The 20,451-nt window shown below is 44.1% G+C and overlaps 1 protein-coding gene across 1 annotated transcript in view; it reads right to left on the bottom strand.

The window, feature by feature from the left end:
* VDR (vitamin D receptor) overlaps positions 1–20,451 on the bottom strand; it is a 165,700-nt gene that overhangs the window by 30,655 nt on the left and 114,594 nt on the right. The window contains exon 3 of the mRNA XM_088466400.1: positions 591–721. Within this exon, the coding sequence (XP_088322526.1) occupies positions 591–721 (131 nt within the window). The remainder of the gene's footprint in view (positions 1–590; positions 722–20,451) is intronic.

Raw genomic sequence — 20,451 nt, 5'->3', positions numbered from 1 at the left:
GGTCGTTAGTTTGAGTGACAGGATGGGGCGTTTGTGGGTGGTAACAGGGGAAGGTGCTTGTGAACAGAAGAGTGGAGATCCGAACGCAGGCGTGCCTGACTATGCAAACGGCGTTTTACGGGAGTGCATAATTAACTAAGTAGTGTCATGGCACATGTGACATGGGAGGTTTTTACACTGACTTGATCGTAGTGCTTAAGAGAGGGTATGGTCAACGACCAGTTCCGATGGTTCCCGATGGTCTCGATTAATCCTTATATGCCCGGAGATGACGTGTAATGGGAACGAGAAGGGGGCGTTTTTTGTAGTCTTATGGCCGCATCCTCCCCTCGCTCGTCCAGCTAACGATCCCATCTTAACGATGCAACTTGCAAGCGCTTCATTTGCATATCCGGCCCCTTTTACCTTACGACCGTGCGGCCGCAACGACCGACTCTGAATGAGGTCCTTAATGTGACCATACATTACAACTAGTGGACCCATGCCAAACCAGCTGAACCGTGGGGGTGTCCAATCACTTGTCTACAAAGTGTATTTAAATACCAAATACTACAAAATAATTTTAACGTAAATCGCACGTATTTACTTACACTCTTTCATCATGCCAATATCAACACAACGCTTCAGCCGACAAGACTGGCAATGCCGTCTGTTATCTTTGGTTATCCTACAGTCCCCAGTAAAAGGACATGTGAAAACAGCCTTCCTCTTCATGCTCCTCCTAGTAAGAAAAGGTGTAAAACATACAATCAGTGAGAAAACATTTTATATAAATCGGTCTGTGAATTAACCATATGAGATCTGCACTCAGTTCATGGTAAGACTAAAAAAAAAAAAAAGTACCACCATTTGAATAATCAGCAGGTGAGAGGAGGGAATTCATATTCTTCTGGAATGCCCTCAGACTGCTAAAATGATGGGCGATCTAGACTTCACCTGCACTGCTCCCTACCTGTGGAACTCCCCACCCTGCCTGACCCGACTATCCCGCAACCTTCAATCGGACACTCAAAATCCATCTCTTCACTAATGCCTATCTCACCTCCACCTGATATATCTCCTACCACTTATTCTATCTGCCCATGTCTTACCAACTCCTCTTGCTTCCCTCTCCCCTCCATTTGCACACTGTCCATTCTTTGTGATATCTGTAACGGTTTGATTTGTCCATGATTTGTACGTATCTTCTCTGTATTGTAAGGTTGTACCTGCTCTGGTTATAATCAGCCTTGGATGTTGCCGGACTGAACTTCATAATTGAGTTTGTGCACTATGGGGGACTGATGAAAAAGATACAATTTCCACTTCTGATCTGTTAAAGTCCCTAAAGAGGCCAGAAGCTTTTAAGACTTTTGGCTGCCCCATACTACCCTCCAAACACTTGTTCATAGGTGCGCCTCTGCACAGCAACTAGCAATGGAGAATCCAACTTTCCCACAGCATGAGTCATGCTGTCCTGATCAGGAAGATGGGACAAGGCCCATTAATCGGGACAGGTTGGGTACGTGATGCCGGCGCTCGGGATCCCGGCGTTCAGAATCTTGACACCGGCATCCCTAAATTGTTAGGATACTGACACCTGTTGGTAAGTATCCCAATCCTCCCCCTAACTCCACTACTTAACATCGAGATGATGGCGGCCGGGATGCCGGTGCCAGGATTCTGACCAGTGTCAGGATTCTGGCGCCGGCATCCCGACAGCCGGAATTGAAACTTCATCCCACAAGGACAGTTGGGAGCTATGTAGTACTCAGTGATGACTAGCTGATTGTTTATCTTTTGATATGTAAATTTGAAAAATAAGGTGTACTCTGATGACTACAGACAAGCTGCAGCCCCCAATTCTATTACTCATCATTTAAATATTTGATTTCCATGGAGGCATCATACTTCGAAGTTTCACCCTACACCATAACAAGGCTGCAAAATAAGCCTATTATTATACTGGTAAAATGGCCACTATCACTAGTAAGACAGAAGACATTTCACATATCATTTTATTCAATATTTGCACAACAGACATTCTATACAAATGTTTTCTATTTTCTCTTTGGCTCTGCTCTGTTGCAGTACAAATACTAAAACTAAGAGGTAACAATTAAATAAATATGTAGGGTACAGTATAGGCTATATCAGGTCATGTTAGTGGGCAGTACTATGAATACATTTTATATTATATTCACAACTATAAATAGATGCCATACAAACCACTAAGAACACAGTCCAAGATGGAAATATATAATCCCGGCCTCACTGTAAAAGATGGCCTGCATTCTTTATTTATTCTTCAGTATGCACAAAGTTTTTAAAACCATACAACAGAAAGTTTTCTCTCTCTCCCTCCGAGGACAGGGACTGTTACACAGACTGCTGTGATGATGCCACACGAATGTCTAAATATGCCTCAGCACTGGAAATGATGTTATTCATAATAACCACCAGTGTACTCGGGGGAGAAGATATCCCGCAATGTGGAGGAAAAATATTGGTTATTTAAAGTAAGTTACATTTTACTTTCTGGCACAGCCTTTTTTTCTGTTGAACCACAAGATTATAAATGAGTATCGTGTAAATTGTATGTTAAGAACTACACTGGGGCCTACTACATTATTCTAAGAAAACATTATGTACTTAAAAAAAAAAAAAAAAAAACCACTTTAAAACAAATGTCATCAAATAAAAACACATTTACTTTTGGGAGAATAAAAACAGTTAAAAAAAAAAAAGGTCTGTTTATGTAAGCCATGGACATCTCGCATTATACCCAACTTGCAACTGCTCTCCTATTAGCTTTTTTCTAGCCACTTAGAGCTCCAAAGACATAGGACCTCATTCAGAGGCGGTCATTAGTTGCAAGCGGTCACACTGAATCAGGGCGAACGCTTGCATCCTGAACGACCGCCTCCTTGTCGATCGTTAAGCTGTGGGTTAACACCCACAGCTCTAGCGACTGACATGGGTGATGGTCGCGATGGTCAAGACCATCGCAGCTCACGACCAGACCCTAAGATTGGGTCTGGGCACTCGTAAGTCCCAGGGAGCTTCCTGCTCTGATCGAGCTGGAATCTTCCCACTGACATCAGCAATGTTGTCAGTGGGCCGCCCACAAACAGCAAGCGTACTCCTTTGATACAGATAGTTCATTTGGTATTACCAGTAGCATACAGAAAAGTATTATGCTGGAAAAAGTAAGTATTGGTAAAATTCAATGAAACTCTATGCAAAAATTAGGGTTTTTTTATGCTACTGTATGAATTATACATTTACTAATGATTTGAGCAATAAAGTACTGTTATATATAACTCTTTAGTTCCCCATTCAGAGAAATAATTGGAATGACACGCAGAACAGTCCTTACAGAAGGGAAGAGTTAATCTCCACTCAGATAGCAGCTAATGCTGGGAATACACAATTAATGGGCCGATCCGGAAGATATCCGTGGATGCCCCCGATTAATGCAGTGCGTGTGTGGATGACCGAGGGTTAAATGTCGATCGGTCGGGCATGCCGGATCGTCCAGCATGCCCATCCGATGCGATATGTGCAAGGTAAAATGTCGGCTGCACCGGGCAGTGTGTGCCCAGCCGCGGCCAACAGACAGACATTTTCTGTTTTCCTTCCCATGGAAGGAACGGGGAAACGTTCTCTACCCCGGGGGGAAGCTCAGATGTCGGAGGCCAATACACTGAGATATCTTACAGTATATGCCCGCGATACCTGCAGGCTGCCAGATAAAATGTCTATTGGTCTGACAGGCATTTTATCTGGCAATGTATGCCCGGCATAAGATAATATGAGATATGGTAAGAACTTACCCTTGTTATCTCTCTTTCTACGAAGTCCATAGGGTTCCACAGGATACCTTGGGGTATAGGCGATGGCGGCAGACATCCAGGCACCACAGAGTTAAATTTTCAGCCTCCCAGGATGCACTGGGGTCCCGCTCCTATAACCCGCCCCCGAGCCTCAGGCCACTCAGTTTCGTAACAAGCCATAGGCCGGAGCAGGAGCAAAAAAGAGAGAGCAGATAGTCTGGAACACACAAGAATCACATTCTCACCAGAAGGAGACGGAGAAACCGGTGACCAGATCAAAGCCCATCTGCAGTACAGGTACGACAGGGCGGGAGTCCTGTGGAACCCTATGGACTTCGTAGAAATAGAGATAACAAGGGTAAGTTCTTACCATATCTCATATTTTCTACTTCAGGGTCCATAGGGTATCCACAGGATACCTTGGGGATGTCCCAAAGCAGTATCCTTTAAGGGTGGGGACGCTCCTGTGCTGTAAGGAGAATCCGCCGCCGAAAGGAAGCATCCTGAGAGGCGAAGGTATCAAAAGCATAATACCTTACAAAAATATGGACAGATGACCAACGTGGCTGCCAATCACCGCTGAGGCGCCACGTCGAGCTGCCCACGAAGGACCCACAGACCTAGTGGAAGAGCTTTAATAGAGGATGGAACAGGAAGACCTGTGAATCCATCCTGCCAAAGTTAGCGTAGTGGCAGGCCAACCCTTTTTATGGAAATGAGAAAGGACAAAACCGAGAGTCTGATTTCCTAAATGGACTGGTACGGTCAACTTAAATTCTTAGCGCCCGTACCACAGCCAAATAGGCCTCACCAGCAGACAGGACTGGGGAAGTAAAGGCAAGCACTGCCCTGTTCCTAGGAAAGATGAGAAAAAGGGAGGTCTACATGACAGAGCCTCCCATTCTGAGATCCTACTGGCCAAATTAAGAGCCAGAAGGAATACAGTCCTAGCCGTAAGCCATTTGAAATCCACTGAGCCCAGTGGATCAAATGGCGGTCCTCAGAGAGCCCTAAGGACCACAGCCAAATCCCAAGGAGCCACAGGTGGAACAAAGGGATGCTGAATATAACGTACACCCTGCACAAAGGTGCGGACATCAGGAAGAGTAGCAATCCTACACTGAAACCATACTAACAGGGCAGAAACCTGCACCTTCAGGTAAGCAAGGCGAAGACCGTTATCTAAGCCCACCTGTAGGAAAGCCAACCTGTGGATATCCGGAATACCCGAGGAGCCTAGCCTCTAGGGCGACACCTGAAAGAAAGTATACCATACCTAATGGTAATTCTTGCAGATAAAAACTTCCGAGCTCTTAGCATGGACAGAGCCCCTGTTAACTATAGAGTTGGAAAAACTCCTAGACCTTAAGAGGGCAGTCTCCACCGCCACACCGTCAAGGACAGACAACCCAGGTCTGGGTATCAGCCAGGATCCTGAGACAACAGGTCCGGGTGTAGAGGCAACAGCTTCAGAGTGTTAACTGAGAGGCTCCGAAGATCTGAGTAATAGTGCCATCTGGCCTACGCTGGAGCTATCAGCAGGAGCGTGCCTCCTTCTTGCTATTACTGGAGGAAGAAGGGATAACGGAGGGACGAGGTACACAACTTGGAAGGTCCACTGGACCTACCTACGTCTATCAGAAGAGTCTCATCTCTGAAAGGCTCCACTTTTTCACCAGAAGATTGAACACCTCCTGATAAAGAGGACATTTCCCTGAATGCACGTCTTGACGGCTGAGAAAGCCTGCTTTCCATCTGAGGATTCCTGAATGAACACTGCCGATGACGGCAGGGATATAGCCTTCCACCCAAGCCAGAATTCGGGACACCACTGTTAGTGTCGCCTGACTTCGGGAACCTCCTAGGTGGCTTACATAAGCCATCATGATGGCGTTGTCAGACTGTACCTGCACGGTATTTCCGTGGAGGACCTGTCCTGCATGCTGGAGAACCTTGAATACTGCTCAGAGTTCTCAGATGTTTATGGGAAGCGCAAAAACTACTGGTGTCCACCTGCCCTGGAACAAGTGTGGACCCGTCACTGCTTCCCAGCCACGGATATTGGCGTCCGTCGTCAGAAGGACCCTGTCCGCAATCCCAAAGGGGGTGCCCCTTGTTTAGGTGAGCTTTCTGCAGCCACCAGGCCAGAGAGAGACAAACCTCCGGGGAAAGCCTATTGACTTGATCCTCTCAGGATGGGATGGGTTGCCCCATAGGATAAAGTTCTTTAGAGTGAAGCTGGGTACTCCACCATGTCGAACAGCGACATCCTGGAACCCAGGAACCACATTGCCAAGTGAATAGACACTCGGCGACTCTGCATTACAGGCAAAGGTACGCAGTTGCCTGCAGAGATCTTTTCCTCAATCACAAAGATCCTCAGATGTTGGGATATGGAGCATCCTCTGTGAAGAATCAGAGAGGACCATTTCCAGTTTATCAGTCAGCCCTAACGTAGCAACACAGATAATGTCCGTTGCATATGGCACTGAAGTATCTCTGGAGACCGTGGTAACAACAGGAGGTCACTCGGATAGGGTAACAAGCGGACCCCCTGCATCCGCAGGTGGGCCGCCATAACGACCATGAACCTGGTAAACCGTGAGGCGCGGAGGCCAGACCAAGGGGCAATGCCAGAAACTGGAAACGCTTATCGACCACTGCAAACCTGAGGAAAACACTGGTGTGCTAAGATAAGAGGGATATTCAGGTAGTCACCCTGAATATATCCAACGACACCACAAAATTCCCAGGCTCCATTGAATGATGGAATGCAGGGTCCCTCTCCCGAACCGAGGAACCCTTAAGAATTTGTTGAAGGATTCGAGGTTGAGAATGTCCTGGTAAGCCCCATTGGGTGTCTGTACCAGAAAGAGGATGGAGTAATACCTCGTTCCCCTTTGGGGCAACGGAATAGGTACTATAACTCCTGCCTGGAGCATAGAGTGTAACACCCTCAAAAATTACAGGGCCTTGTCCTGAATTGACAGAAGACCTGTAACGAAAAACCGTCTGGGAGGCTTTTACCGGGAAGAGAGGACATACCTTCAAGAAAATACTTCTCTTACCCCAGTGTCCGTGGTGGTCAGACACCAGCACTGGGCGAACTGGAGAAGCCGGCCTCCAACTCTGGGGGCTCCCGAGAGGAGGCCCGTCCCGTGAGGCTGAAGGCTTATAGTCCAACTTGGGAGTAGGACGTCTTGTACTCTAAGCCTGTTCTTATGGCTGAGCAGATTTCCTGGCTACTGACTGTCTTGGAAAGCTGTATTTTAGACTTACCCTGGCCTCACAGGGCCAAAAAGACAAAGTCCCAGACCCTGATGGGACTGTAGCCGATGGCAGACACGCAGACATAGCTGCTGCCTGCAGGGCCACAATTGCGTCCAGACGAGGGCCAAACAGGACTTGTCCCGTAAAAGGCAAAGCATTCCAAATGGAATCTGCATCCGCTTTCCAAGAGCGCAACCACAGGGAGCGGCAAGCCGCTACTGCTGCCGAGGAGATTCTGGAAAGGAGTAGGCTATATGTAAGACCGTCTCATTATGAACGTGGCAAAGTCTCTGAGAATTTGCCACTATCCACCTGCTCTGCTGGAGAGTCAGTGTGCAGAGATCCAGTTACCTACTCAGTGTTCCATGGCTCTGGCCCCCCAGCACACGGCCATAGCCGGCCTGGAAGCCCCTCCAGCAAGGGAATATTGGATTTTAGATATATTTGCACCTTGCAATCTGGAACCTCTTTCAAAGAGGACCTGGAGGGCATGGGCAACGTAGCACTCCTCACTAGGCGTGTAACATGAGAATCTACCCGTAAAGGTAACTCCCATTCGGAAATGTAATTATCCGCAAAAAGGGTATGCAAAAGGTCAACCGTTTTTGAGGCTGGAACCGCTTACCCGGAATTTCCACGCCTCCTCTAAATGATCCACCTGACCAGATAGAGGAATTACAGTGTCAACACCCTTATCCTTAAAGAAGGCATATTTGGATTTAGCCACGGGGGATATGTAATAACCAAAGCCGCACGGACAGCCCGTAGAAGGCCAGGTATATAGACTTTAGACCCAGACTACGCCTCCTTTGCACTAAGGGGCTCGTGTCTGAAAAAGTCAATAATGTCACAGTCATCAGACGTCATGTCTTTACCCGTCTGAGACCCGAAAGGCCGTTTAGAAGGCCGAAATGGTGACTCCCCCTGTAAAACGTCCATCAGGTGCTATACCATTTGGACAATAAATTCACCCACACAGGCTCCTGCGAGACCTGGGGGGGCGAAAAGCAGGATACACTGGGGTACCATCAACTGTCCAGGGACCCCTGCATGTGATGAGACCACCACAGGCTGCGATAACCCCTATGGGGAAACGCAGGGGGCGTTGTCCACAAAGGCTGTAAGCATCTTAGCCAGCCGAGGGCGGTCCCCTTTTTTTGTGCAGGCACAGTGACAGAAATGGGGCGTGATATATAATACAACATGCCCTCCATAAACCCTCAGCGTCTTCATTTCCCTCCGCTAACTGCACATGATATCAGTACATTATAGTTGGAAGAGGATACCCTCGTTCACTTTCCGACATGAGGAGTGTGAATGGAGCGTATGTGACCTCCCACACAGAAAAACCACGTTTACTGTGAGGTAATAAACACCCTGCGACACCGCACCGCAAGGGCTGTAGCAGAAGAACAGGGATAGGAAAAGGCTGACAGTCAGAAATGAAAGTACAGGCAAACAGCGCTAGCATTTAAGTCACATACAATGCACAGATAACATCCTGCATTACAAGCACTGCGATCAACTACACAGACCAGAGCCTGGTAGGAAACAGTGCTGCATACACTGACCGTAATTGAAGGGGAGGTATGCGGGGGACCCGGACCGCAATGGCATCTGTATCAGCTTCCAGCAGCGTTTGCCATCCCCAGCACATGTAGTGAGAAAATGGCCACCGAGGAGCAGAGAGGAGGCAGGGCCTGGGGGAGGAGCGCTGACACAGCCCGCTCAGACCGCTGTGGAATGGCACTGTGCAGCGGGGGAGACGCCGGCTGTGAGACAGGGAAGGCGTTCTCCCCTGGCGTGCTATTAACCCCTGGGACGCCGCGCTGTACCGCACATGCTGCGGCCCGCTGTCCCTGGTGGACTCGTGGAAGGCGCAGGATCAGTACCTGGCCCCACGCGCAGCCGGTCCCCAGGGAGCCCCCTGCCTGGGGACCAAACAGGACTGTGTTACCGGCGGGTGCCCACCTCGGGACCCCGCCGCTTACCTTGTTCCCCGTGCATCCGGCCACAGTCCAGGTAGCCGGGGATCACCGCTAGCTGTGACCCCAGCTACCTACCAGCATCCCCGGATCGGTACCGGCGTTCTGGTACCGGCGGGGTGTAGGAGTGACAGCATGGACATCAATACTGACTGTCCTATGCTGGAGCACTCTAGTTGTGCAGCCACAGCTGCGAAGAAATATTCAGGGGCCTTAAAAAGACCCCCCTCTGTACGGTGCGAATGGTCCGGCCAGGCACCTACGAAAACTGAGTGGCCTGAGGCTCGGGGGCGGGGTATAGGAGAGGGACCCCAGTGCATCCTGGGAGGTTGAAAATTTAACTCTGTGGTGCCTGGATGTCTGCCGCCATCGCCTATACCCCAAGGTATCCTGTGGATACCCTATGGACCCTGAAGTAGAAACAGATGTTTTCACATACATCTTACCTCCATGCACTACAAGTCGTGTTGAACAAACTGTGTAGCTTACTTATACCCCTTTCACACTGAAAATTAAAATTCCGGGTAATTCACTTTTACCCGGTAATTTGCTGCGTGAAAGGATTATCCTGGGACTAAATTCCCAGGTCTCCGACCCTGGTTTTTTTGCAGGGTCATAGACCCAGGAATTAAGTCCCGGATTGACCCTTTCACACAGGGAAAAAACCCGGGTTGTACTGCAAATTACCTGGTAAAAGTGAATTACCCGGGATTTTAATTTTCCTGTTTGAAAGGGGTATCAGACAGAAAATGGAAAAAAACCTGGCACACAAAATGCCGGGTAAAAGCCGGGCTTTTTGCCATTTTCTGTCTGAAAGTGGTATTAGCCAGGAGCCCTGTGCCTCTATGTGTTTGCTAAGGACCTCGTCGTTTTTATCACACAAACACACACTTCTACTAACTTACCAAAATGTATTTCGGACTGGGGAGGAAGCTGGAGAACTTGAATGAAACCATGCAAACACAAAAAATACACAGGTTGTAGGAGAGGTGGCAGTGCCAACTACTGTGCCAACAAGCAGCCATCATGGTTAACATTCCAATTATTTACAGGAGCCAAAAGCAGTATCCCATACACAAAAGTCTGTCATAATGAAAATACTTTTTACAGCTAACATCTGTGTGCAATTTTCAAACTCAGCAGTCATGTAACTACTCAATTTGTTATCTTAAAGGGATGTCTTGCCTTATACAAACCTTTTTACAGTCTAAAAACCATATGTTGCTGTAAGATTACTAAGGTTGAGATGTTTCAAAGCGTATGGAAAGTCTCAACAGTTCTATCACAACCAGATGACAATGGTTTGTCTGGACCTTCTTTGTCATGGGTTACCTGGCTGATTAAAGCGGGTTAATGGGTTTCAGCACAGAGCGTAATGGAAGATAATAACCACTTTACTGTTGCCAGAAACACATAGAAAAATTAACTGCGTCTAACAAATTACTTAAGAGCAATTGACTTTTGCAAACTATATTTCAATGTCACAAAATGTTTTAAACACAAAGGAAAAAAAAAAATATCAATAATAGGTGTAAAATCTTTTCATATATTTACTTTCCAAGATCTGCAGCCAGATAATTTGTGCAACATTATAAATGAATAAACTGTATAAAAAGGGTTTTTGTAATTGTATTTTAAAGACCCTCCTCCCTATGGGCTTCTATTCACATTTCCCCCTGAGAGGGATCCAACTAAGCGGAGGTTTTCTGAGTTTTGACCACATTTCAGGCTATAATACATCTCGCCCTCAACATGGTAGTTTGGTTTAACTGACATTATGTGTAATTTGGTTATGGGGTGGTGGACTCTTGTATACCACTACTTGTCTATGGGAACAAGCAGGAACTGAAAATAGACAGTTATAGATTTTATTTATTATTTCTTTATTAACAGTTTCTTATATAGCGCAACAATTCCATTGTTCTTCACAATTATATAGGTAGGAAGGCCCTGCTCGCAAGCTTACAATCTATAGGGAAAAAGACATTGATACACAAGGATAGGTGTCATATATTGCATTTTGGTCCAGCCAGATTGCAGAGTTTCTTGGTGAGCTGTATGATCCAGTCACACAGGAATGTTGGCCAAAAGTAAGGAAGATGTGAAAGAAAGACTGTGTGAGGTTATGTGTAGACTGTAAGATGGGATGTCATTAGATACGGAAGCTATTAAGGTCATGTGGCCAGTTCTGGAATCTGATAAGCTTGCCTGAAGAGGCAAGTTTTCATGGAACGCTTGACGGTTTGGAGACTATAGAAAAGCCTTAAGGTGCATACACAGTAAGATATCTATGAATGATAACGATATCGTTCAACGACATATCGCTCATTTTTAAGCAGTGAACGACCAATAATGCCTGTTCCTGCATGAACGATAATGATATCTATAATCGTTCGTACATGCAGGCCAATCTGGACGATATCGTCAACTTTGCCTGTTCAGAGATGTGTCAGGATGACTTCACTGAAAGATATCTTCCAAAGATCTCTTTGAAAGATCTTTCAAGTCGTTGGTGGTACAGATCTTTTCGTGTGTACCCAGCATTATTGTGTGCGAGAGGGCATTCCACAGAGTGGGTGCAGCCCGATAAAAGTCTTGTAACGGTGAATGGGAGAAAGTAATTCGAGATGAGAGATGCAGATCTTGTGCTGAGCGAAACAGTCGGGTTGGGAGCTATTTTGAGATGAGTGAAGAGATGTATGTTGGTGTGGTTTGGTTAATAGCCTTATGTGTAAGTAAAAGTAGTTTACATTGAATAGGGTAGAAAACCGGTAACCAATGGAAGGACTGACAGAGCGGAGCAGCAGACGAGGAACATTTGGCGAAGAAGTTCAGCCTCGCAGCTGCATTCATAATGGATTGTAATGGCGAGAGCATGTTCTTGGGTAGACCAGTAAGGAGACTTTTGCAATAGTCAATGCGGGAAATAATGAGTGCATGGATTCAAGTTTTTGCAGTGTCTTGTGTAAGATCTGGCTGAATTTTGGATAGGTTTTTTTAAATGTACGTAACATGATTTTGAGACAGATTGAATGTGGGGATCAAAAGAAAATTCAGAGTCAAGGATGACACCTAGGCAGCGAGCTTGTAGGGTAGAGTGGATTGTCGAGTTATCAACAGTGATAGAGAGATCAGGTTGGTAACTTATTGGCCAGTGGAAATATAATTAATTCCGTTTTAGAACTATTAAGTTTGAGGTGGCGAGATGACATTCAAGATGAAATGACAAAGACATTCAGTGACACGGACCAATACAGATGGGGAGGATAGGTAGATTTGAGTATCATCCGCGTACAGATGGTACTGAAATCCAAAAGAGCTGATTAGTTTGCCAAGAGAGGTGGTATAGATTAAGAAAAACAAAAGACCTAAGGCTGAGCCTTGCGGTACTCCAACTAATAGAGGTAGCGAAGAAGAGGCAGAATCAGAAAAACGAACAGTGAGAGCGATTAGAAACGTACAGTAGGTTGAGAACCGAGTAAGGGCTGTGTCCTTAAGACCTAGGGATTGTAGTGTTGAGAGTGGTCAACAGTATCAAAAGCAGCCGAGAGATCTAGAAGAATCATCTCATCACTCAAGGTTGAAGTTAAGCTCCTGGCAGACTGGAACATATTTTTTACTCTCCTGCCTGCTGCAAAAAGGTCCCCTATCTTTCTCCAGACTGGTCTAGCACATGACATTGTTGTCTCTACATATCCTGCTGTTCTATTTCTACATGACTCCATCAGGACCTCTCTGTTCCCTCTTTCCTAGAGACTTATCTACAGATGTGTCCACATATATCTTACTTTTTTGCGCGTTACACATCGCCCTTCTAGTTGCGCAATGTCGTGATCAGATAGCGCTGAACGTCTTTTCGTGCAAAGTGATGCGAATTAGATGCACAAAGCAGCTTCTGCTGATTAAAATATGTGGCATGCCAATATTCTGTGTGCAACTGCGGGTGTATTTTCATGCGAAATACTACGTTACAGTACCAGCAGCTGTGACACTAACATAGATTTTGCATGCAGATACACTCACAGTTGCACACAGTATATAGGCATGCCACATATAATTTAATCAGCAGAAGCTGCTTGTGCGTCCTATTCGCATTGCTGTATGAATAAGATGCATTTAAAGGTAAAACGTTGCATGAAAAGACGATCGGCGCTACTGTGACGCATGTCACTCACGCCTCATGTGTAACGAGACTCGTAGCGCACGGAGGGTAGATTATGTGTACACATCTATAATTTGGCTTAAGTGCCTCCTGGGAAATTCTCCTCTATTCTGTTACAGATTAGCAGCCCATACAATGCGTAAGTTTTCTCTGAGACTCTGCTGTGTTATCTTTGCTGCAGTTATGTTGCCTTCTGTATTTTCATTGCCTATTATTATTTCTATTTTTAATTGATTGTCAAATACTTTTGATCTATTGTTTTTCTCTTGCTCTTGTTGCATGATGCCGTCTAATATCGTTCCATTTCAACATGTTTAGTTTTAGCATGGGTGGTGGAGTAAGTGCTGGTCTGCCAATTTAATTGTTTTACTGCAATGTCTACCTGCAGTAACTACCCAGGCACAATGTATGAGGACATTTTGGTTTTTCTGTTCCTGTGTGTGTATTTCTGTCTCTTCCTGCTTCCCCCTCCCTTTCACGGGGATCCGATATTATATGCTCTGTTTGAGTACTGCTTTTATTCTAGTTCTGTCCTGTTTAACATTACGGTGATCCTCCTAATATGTTATTATGGTTCTGATTTTGTCCATAAATGTTAAGGGGTTGATTTCCCCTAACAAGTGAAGATTGTCCCTTTCCACTTTTTATAAACATAGAGCAAATTTGGTTGCTTTACAAGAGACTCATTTATCGTCTTTGAGGCCTCCTGTGCTCCGTGACCGTTGATTCCCCTTAGGGTATTTTGCCAATGGACCGTTTAAACATAATGTGGTTGCTATACTTTTTCATGCTAATGTGTCATTTGTCTTGTATTCTAAAGTACAAGATAAAAATTGTCACCATCTTATTTTGACTGGTCTCCTGGAGGAGAAATGGGATACTATTGTGGCTGTATACTCCCCTAATGCTAATCATATCCCCTTTGTTCGAAAAATGTGTTTGGAAATACAAAAAGTGAAGAAAGGCCATTTGATTATTTTAGGCGATTTTAAATTGGTTCCTGAGCCTAAACTAGAAAGATCCCAACAGCCATCTATTCCCCTCCGACCATCCTAGTCTGTGCCTTTCCTGGCATTTCGTAACCTCCTAGCGGAGCTTGATTTATACGATGTGCGGAGGTTGCAAAACCCTACGGTATGTGATTATACCTTTTTTTCTCCTGTTCATACTCCCAAATTGACCTAATCCTATCCGATAAATAGACCGTACAACATTCTAAATCTCTAGAAATCCTCCCCTTTACTTGGTCGGATCACGATCCACTATTGTGGTTGTGGGATCTCCTCCTAGCTAGAATGTCCTCCTTGCCTTTGGAGGCTATCCCCCTATTTTTTAATAGATGTGGATGCTAATCAATACTTGGAAAAGTGTATTTCACTCTATTTTGATATGAATTCTCTGACCAGCACCTCAATTTAGAAACACAGAATTTGACGGCAGATAAGAACCACTTGGCCCATCTAGTCTGCCCCATTTTTAAACATATTGTTACCTCAACCCTTATTGATCCTTACTTCTTCAGAAGGATATCCTTATGTCTATCCCATGAATGTTTAAATTGCTCTGAACCTACCACCCTCCAGTTTAAGAACATGTGCTGTTGTTCTAATACTTCTCTTTCTTTGATGAATGTCTCCTTCCTTTACCTTGTTAAAACCCTTTATATATTTGAACATTTCTATCATGTCCCCCCTTTCCATTCTCTGCTCCAGACTATACATATTAAGATCCTTTAGTCTTTCCTGGTATGTTTTGTGGTGTAGACCTTGCACCATTTTAGTTGCCCTTATTTGCACAGTTTCTAATATATTAATATCCTTCTGGAGATATGGCCTCCAGAACTGAACACAGTATTCGAGATGAGGACGTACCAATGACCTATACAGTGGTATTATCACTTCTTTCTCTCTGCTATGGATTCCTCTCCCTATGAAACCAAGCATCTGACTGACAATTTTACATTTTGGAACGCCTTTTAGGCTGTTGTTGGAGGTACAGCCGCCATTAAGGAGCCCGACTTAAACTATAGTATCTCCAATCCACCCCTCCAAAGACCTGCGTAAAGAACTTTTTATTAGAAGTAACCTTCAGAAACTGCTTATATCCAGTACACAGGTCACCCCTAATAAACTGTGAAAGAAGCTTTATTCTTCTGATAATAGGACAGGGAAGCTTTTGGCTTGAAAATTGAGAGTCCACCAAGCTCGTAATAGGATTAAGCACATTCTATCTGCCACATGGGCCAAGGTTTTTATCCCTGCTGAGATTGCTAACCAGTTTGCCTTATATTATGTTCAACTATATAACTGATCAGTAGACCCTTCTGTCCCTCAACCATCAGTGTCTTCTATTTCTTTCTAGAATTACTTAACTTGCCCTCCTTATTACCCTAAAAGCTCCTTGGACCCAACTAGAGGTGGAACTAGCCATTAAGTCCCTCTTAGCTGTTACAGATGGGTTTATTAATAATTTATATGTTACTTTCACAGAACGTTTGGTTCCCACAATCAACACTCTATTCAATGAGGTCACTGGTACCCACCACATTTCCACCTGAACTGCTGGAGGCGCAAATTGTTACTCAACCTAAACCGGGTAAAGACCCTGGAGAGTGTGAAAACTATTGCCCTATCACCAATCTGAACTGATAGGGCGATAGTTAATATTCATGATATTAAGCAATTTGCTAAATTAATAGCCAATAGCCTCCGTCCCCTTCTTCCCTCTTTAATTCATCCTAATCAGGTTCATATCAGACAGGCAGGCCTCAGATAATAATTGTATGGTTTTCAATTTGATTTCCTTTTGACGGTGGCGACTGGCTTGGTTTTGCTTTCCCTTGACGCCAAGAAAGCTTTTCATAAGCTACATTGGCTATATATGCATGATGTTGTCTCTGTTTTTGGTTTTCAAGACAAAATTCTCTTTTCTATAATCTTCTATACGTGTATTAGATCTTTCAAGTGCTCCCTTTTTGTGTTTAGTAATAGTTTCTTGTTCTTTCGTGTTCCCTTACCCCCCTTCATTTTTGCAGGACTTTAACATCAGCCGGTGTTTCTAGTGTCACATATATTCAAGACTTCCAAAAGGTCTTATGAGCTTTTTTTAAACATCTTTTTCTCCACTGACACAGCTGTATATAAGCTGCTACTTCGTTATTTGCCGGATGTGTAGGTCACGCATTTTATGGAAAATTCAGCTATCACTGACAGAAAAACTGTGTGCGTGATACTGCTGTTAAAGATTTTAGAGTCTGACTTTGATTGAGTTAAGAAGTTCTTATTGTACTTTAAATCAATAAAACGTGGAAGTTTTCTTACCTACATCTGCCTCTTGGATATGAAATACTAGCTGAAGTACCTGGCGTTGTCCGGTTTTAAATCTCCAAGTTATTAAGTTTTATTATGTGATAACGTCTAATCCATCCAGTGGAAGGCCCAGAACAGGCTCTCCGGGTCAGAGTTCTGGCCATTGTACACCAATGGGAGGTCTGACTTTGGATTGAATAAAGTAACATTTTCATCTATTTCTGTCAATGGAATTATAAATTCCTCCCAGGGGTTTGATATTTGGACATTACATGAGAGTATTTTACACACTGTGCAATCTCTAAGATTATAAAGGATCAAACTGAAGGCTATGAAAATTTTATTAGTTTATTCAGCGCTGTAGGAAATTTGTTTTCTGCTATATTGGTATTAGTACAGAAGGCTGAACTGTGCTTTTGGTGTAAACTAACAGCTGCAGAATAATTGAAGCGCCTGGCCAAAGACTGTTTTTTTGATAATGACTCTGAAGTGCTGCAGCTCTCATAGCTCCAACCCCTCACAGGCACGCAGCGGCCATTTTGACCAAATGGAGGAGCAGGACCGGAGCCATATACCAATTTGTTGAACTTGATGCAGTGATTGAAATGGCATGTGCTCTTTACTGAAAAAGTGGGGGATCCACTTCTATTTCAGTATATTACATTCTTCCTCGGTGGCAGCAGTACCTAATACAAGTGAGTATGGAAGATCGCTGCGCACTGGCATAGGGGGGCCTCCCAGAGATGTGCCACTATTGGCTTTCCTTATGGATAACTTCAATTTATTGACAAAAAGGGCCATATCCTATTAGACGAGAAAACTATACATTTTTGCATATCTTAACTCTTCACACCATTTGCCAGAATATGTCACTATTTACATGTATGCTTTTCCCCGTTATTCGCGCAATCCTATTGCAAAAGACACAATGCAGATTTTGTACGAAAATTCTCCATGCTGTCAGCGCTAAATCTACAGGTGAAAATGGAGAAAACTGCCTGTACCCCAAGAAAATGTAAGCGAAGATAGGGTAATAGTGTAGAAGTATATTAGTGACCATAATCAAAGGTCTTGGGAAATCTTAAATTGTGTCAAATGGATGTTACTGTATATGCATCTTTCTCTAACAGTGAAAAAAATAATAAAAGTAATTATTTTTTGTCCAAACTAAATGCTGTATTTAAATTGGGGGTACATTAAAATGGTGCAAGTATATTTTGTGTCATAAAGGTGCTTTTAAAAGAAAAAAAATTTAAAAAATACACCTGTCACTTGCACCTGTCCCATGCATACAGTCTTCCTTAAATACAAATCCCAGTACTGTAAACCCATTTTCAAAAACACTTATTTTCACCCAAAAAATGTAATTATTGGCCAAATTAAGCTAATTAATTTATCCACTGCAATGCCTTACTCAGCTTGTGTACTCACAGCGTGCGACAAGGTTAGCAATTCCTGAGTAAGGTCAGAGCAGAGTCTGCGTTGGTACTTGATAATACCGATGGTTTTGAAGTCTTGCTAAGTATTACGGATGTGTATAAGGTAAGTTGGGCATCCTTATGTGTGCATCGACGGCATAGCGATCGCAGTGGATTAGCATATCATCGCAGTGAGACTGCGTGCGTAATCACTATTGCATTCGAAGTTGCAATCCGTAATGAATCAGACCCCAAGTTCCAACATGTTTAGCCAAAAATAGGGATTTTGCACAACTTTTCACCTGCTCTGAGATGGTGAAAATGTTTTTGCAGTTTTTGTCTATGGAGAATTCGTACGTGCGAAAATCACGGCAAATAGCATAGCCAGATAAGTATTTTTTTGCCGTAAAGTGGCTTATCGAGGCTAATAGGATATGGCCCAGTTTGTCTTCAGGCTATCATATGCTGATGACACTGTCAGGGATAAGGTCAGAATCTTGACAGCGGGGGTTCCGGTGTTCAGAATGCGGACAACGGAATCCAGACACATCAGAATACCGGCGGCATCCTGAAGGTATGTAGCGTGGATAGGGGGAGGGCTAGGGTCAGGCACTAAGTGGGGGGGGGGGGGAGAGTTAGGTTTAGGTTGCGGGGAGGTTAGGTTTAGGTACTAGGGGGGAGGTTAGGTTAGAGTTAGTTACCTAGAGCCGTCGGGATTGTAACCTGGTCAGGATCCTGGCGTCGGGATTCTGACCGCCAGGATCCAGAGCGCCAGCATCCCATACCCATCCCTTATGTCAATATGATAAATTGCTGAGGGATTTCTGAATGCCTACAATCTGTATACACATTGGCTTATTTTTAGTTTCACACAGGCTGCATATGTAGCTGTATTTACCAGATGGTGACTGCAGAGTGGACACATATATTCATGTAGCTAATTAATCCCAATGGTAAAGCACACTGAACACTTTTGCAAATTGTAAAACACTTCATAAATACTCTACAAAGCCATCAAAATGTTTCAAACACTACTATTAAAACGAGTGTATTACATCATACAAAACTAAGAGATTGTTGGCAAAGAACAAAACATACTTATTATGCTTATAAATTAATTTTTATCTCTTTGTGTTTATGCTATTGAGATCAAGCCGCCAAATAAATATACAGTTAGGTGCATAAATATTGGGACATTGACAGAATTTTCATATTTTGGCCTCTATTCACCACCACAATGGCTTTGAAATGAAACAAACAAGATGTGCTTTAACTGCAGACTTTCAGATTTAATTTGAGGGTAATTACATCCAAATCAGGCGAACGGTGTAGGAATTACAACGGTTTCTATATGTGCCTCCCACTTTTTAAGGGGCCAAAAGTAATGGGACAAACTAAACAATCCTAAATCTAACTTTCACTTTTTAATACTTTGTTGCAAATCCTTTGCAGGCAATTACAGCCTGAAGTCTGGAACGCATAGATATCACCAGACGCTGGGTTTCATCCCTGGTGATGCTCTGCCAGGCCTCTACTACAAATGTCTTCAGTTCCTGCTTGTTCTTGGGACATTTTCCCTTCAGTTTTGTCTTCATCAATTGAAATGCATGCTCAATCGGATTCAGGTCTTGGGATTGACTTGGCCATTGCATAACATTCCACTTTTTAGCCTTAAAAAATTCTTTGGTTGCTTTTGCAGTATGCTTCGGGTCATTGTCCATCTGCACTGTGAAGCGCCGTCCAATGAGTTCTGAAGCATTTCACTGAATATGAGCATATAATATTGCCTGAAACACTTCAGAATTCATTCTGCTGCTTTTGTCAGCAGTCAGATCATCAATAAATACAAGGGAACCAGTTCCATTGGCAGCCATACATGCCCACGCCATGAAACTCCCACCACCATGCTTCACTGATGAGGTGGTATGTTTTGGATCATGAGCAGTTCCTTTCCTTCTCCATACTCTTCTCTTCCCATCACTCTGGTACAAGTTGATCTTTGTCTCATCTGTCCATAGGATGTTGTTCCAGAACTGTAATGGCTTTTTAGATGTTGTTTGGCAAACTCTTATCTGGTCTTCCTGTTTTTGTGGCTCACCAATGGTTTACATCTTGTGGTGAACCCTCTATATTCAGTCTTGTGAAGTATTTTCTTGATTGTTGACTTTGACACATATACACCTACCTCCTGGAGAGTGTTCTTGATTTGGCCAACTGTTGTGAAGGGGTTTTTCTTCACCAGGGAAATAATTCTTCTGTCATCCACCACAGTTGTTTTCCGTGGTCTTCCGGGTCTTTTGGTGTTGCTGAGCTCTCCGGTGGATTCTTTCTTTTTACGAATGTTCCAAACAGTTGATTTGGCCACACCTAATGTTTTTGCCATCTCTCTGATGGGTTTCTTTTGATTTTTCAGCCTAATGATGGCTTGCTTCACTAATAGTGACAGCTCTTTGGATCTCATATTGAGAGTCGACAGCAACTGATTCCAAATGA

This window comes from Taudactylus pleione, unplaced genomic scaffold (genome assembly GCF_031769625.1).
Source record: "Taudactylus pleione unplaced genomic scaffold, aTauple2 ptg000065l, whole genome shotgun sequence".
NCBI classification, from domain to species: Eukaryota; Metazoa; Chordata; class Amphibia; order Anura; family Myobatrachidae; genus Taudactylus; species Taudactylus pleione.
The sequence above is the reverse complement of the archived record's forward strand: the minus strand, read 5'-3'. Positions and strand labels throughout refer to the sequence as shown.